Source organism: Otolemur garnettii, unplaced genomic scaffold (assembly GCF_000181295.1).
Source record: "Otolemur garnettii isolate 467f Iridium unplaced genomic scaffold, OtoGar3 scaffold00008, whole genome shotgun sequence".
Classification (NCBI taxonomy): domain Eukaryota; kingdom Metazoa; phylum Chordata; class Mammalia; order Primates; family Galagidae; genus Otolemur; species Otolemur garnettii.
This window is the reverse complement of record NW_003852403.1, coordinates 12,582,115-12,584,433: the sequence shown is the minus strand read 5'-3', so window position 1 is coordinate 12,584,433 and position 2,319 is coordinate 12,582,115. Positions and strand designations below refer to the sequence as shown.

Sequence of the window (2,319 nt, the reverse complement as noted above, 5' to 3'; positions counted from 1 at the left end):
CTAAGGAACCCAAATGCAGAGATGACCACGTCCACAGGAGGGTTGCTAGTCTCTGACCGGCCACTTTCCAGGCAGTATAATGAAGTAAAGGAAAGAAGGGACCGCAGTGAAGACTCCAATCTTACTGACTCTTCCATTTCTACAAGTTCTCCTGTGTTTGTTTGTTTGTTGCCTTTTAGTTCTGCCTTGTCTTTTTACCCACTTCCTTTATTTTGGTTTCCATCTTTTATCATTTTAGTCATTCTTAAAATATGCGTATTTGTATGATGGACTTCTCTGGATTATTCTGTTTCCTGTAGTTCAAGCCCCGTTTGTTATCTTGCCGCCGCTCTCTCAGAGGATCATTTCCTCGTGGGCCCTGCCTTCCACATGTCCAGAGGGCAAATCATCTGCTGTCATTGTCTTTCTGTGTGGCTCTTAACACCTGCTGTCTTAGTCTGTTTAGTGTTGCTATAAAGGAATACCTGAGGCTAGGTGATTTACAAAGAAGAATGCTTTTATCTGCCTCATGGTTCTGCTGGCTGGAAGACTGGGCATGACAGCTTTGGGCTGCTTCCACTCACAGTGGCAGGGATCACATGGCAAGAGAGGAAGCAGGAGAGAGAAAGGGAGTACTGGGCTCTGTTTAACAACCAGCTTGTGCAGTAACTAATAAAGTGAGGACTCACGCATTACCAAGAAATGACACCAAGCTATTCATGAGAGGTCCCTCCCCGTCACCCAAACATCTCCCATCAGGCTCCACCTCCACCATGGAGATTAAATTTGAATGTGAGGTTTAGAGAGGGCAAATATCCAAACTGTAACTCCCGGTTTGAGCCAAATTTTACATCAATTTCTCAGCTTCAAGATCCCCACTCCTTACGGAAAAGTATAAATCCATGCTGTGTCCATTGCAGGGCCCTGGCTTGGGGTTTCCATTGTCTCTTAAGGCTTTTCCGTCTCCTGGGCCTCAGGCAGAATGCTTCCTTATCCCTCCCTCGGCCCACTGCGGAAAGTGCTTCTACTCTCCTCTCATTGAGGGGATGCAGTTTCTGGGGTCCTAGACTTAAGCAGGGTTTCAGTTATAGTTGTCTTACCTCCAGGGGGCCAAGGTCATTCTTCTTGTCACCGTATGGCTTTTTAAACCCCCGTTTATGTCCTGTATCCAGGTTTGTTATTCCCGAGGGCCATGACCAATTTAGCTCCCCATCTTCCTTTTCTTTATAGAAGGAAGAAGGGAGGCATTTGCTGCCAAGTGTGCATTTTTTTATGGCAAGAGTCCATACCTTTCGTCAGATGCTTAACAACGTTAGCAATAATTGCTGAAGTACAGTGTGAAAATACACCAATTAAAAAAGTAGATTTTTAAGGGCAGTTGTTCACGTTACCACAGAAGACTACCTCACAAAATATTTTATCAGATATTTCCTTCTGTTAACTTAAGCTTGTCTCATGACTTAAAATACAATTTAACTTATAAGTTTGTATTTCTTTTTCTTTTCCTTTTTTTTGAGATAGAGTCTCACTATGTCACCCTTGATAGAGTGCTATGGCGTCACAGCTCACGGCAACCTCAAACTCTTGGGCTTAAGTGATTCTCCTGCCTCAGCCTCCCAAGTAGCTGGGACTACAGGCACGTCCCACAATGCTCAGCTATTTTTTTCTTGCAGTTGCCATTGTTTTTTTTTTAGCTGCTTCAGGCTGGATTTGAACCCACCAGCCTCAGTGTATGTGGCCCACACTGTAACCATTGTGCTATGGGCACTGAGACTATAAGTTGGTATTTCTTTAGCAACTTTTTAAGAACTCATTGGAGAAAGTGAAGTTCATCAGTACAAATAAATTAGACATAATCCAGGACACAAAAGGAACTTCATTTCCCCATAAGTTTTGCCCTTAAGAGGAGGGAGTTGGTAAGCAATCAGATGCCTTCCACTCAGTAGAAGGCAGATGAACAAATAACTTGGTTGGCATCATGTTGATAGAAGTCATTAGATCACAGTGGGGGAGTTGAGTTGTAGAATCAACCAACCTGAAAAGATGTAGAGATTCTGCTCAGGGGCTTGGGAAACAGTTGAGCTGCTCAGCATTATGGAAATGGTACGGTTTCCCTTCCACAGATGAAAATGAATGTGATCGAAACAATGGTGGCTGCAGTGAGATCTGCGTGAACCTGAAAAACTCCTACCGCTGTGAGTGTGGGGTTGGCCGTGTACTCAGAAGTGACGGCAAGACTTGTGAAGGTGAGGAGGGGTAAGAAGGGACTCCAATCAGGAACCCACAGGAAGCCATCGGCTTATTCTTTGATGTTTAGGAAAATGTGTTAGTGTTAGAAGA

General features: G+C 44.1%; 1 protein-coding gene across 1 annotated transcript in view; it reads left to right on the top strand.

Moving 5' to 3' along the window:
• OIT3 (oncoprotein induced transcript 3) overlaps positions 1–2,319 on the top strand; it is a 28,306-nt gene that overhangs the window by 9,729 nt on the left and 16,258 nt on the right. The window contains exon 4 of the mRNA XM_003783571.3: positions 2,103–2,225. Within this exon, the coding sequence (XP_003783619.1) occupies positions 2,103–2,225 (123 nt within the window). The remainder of the gene's footprint in view (positions 1–2,102; positions 2,226–2,319) is intronic.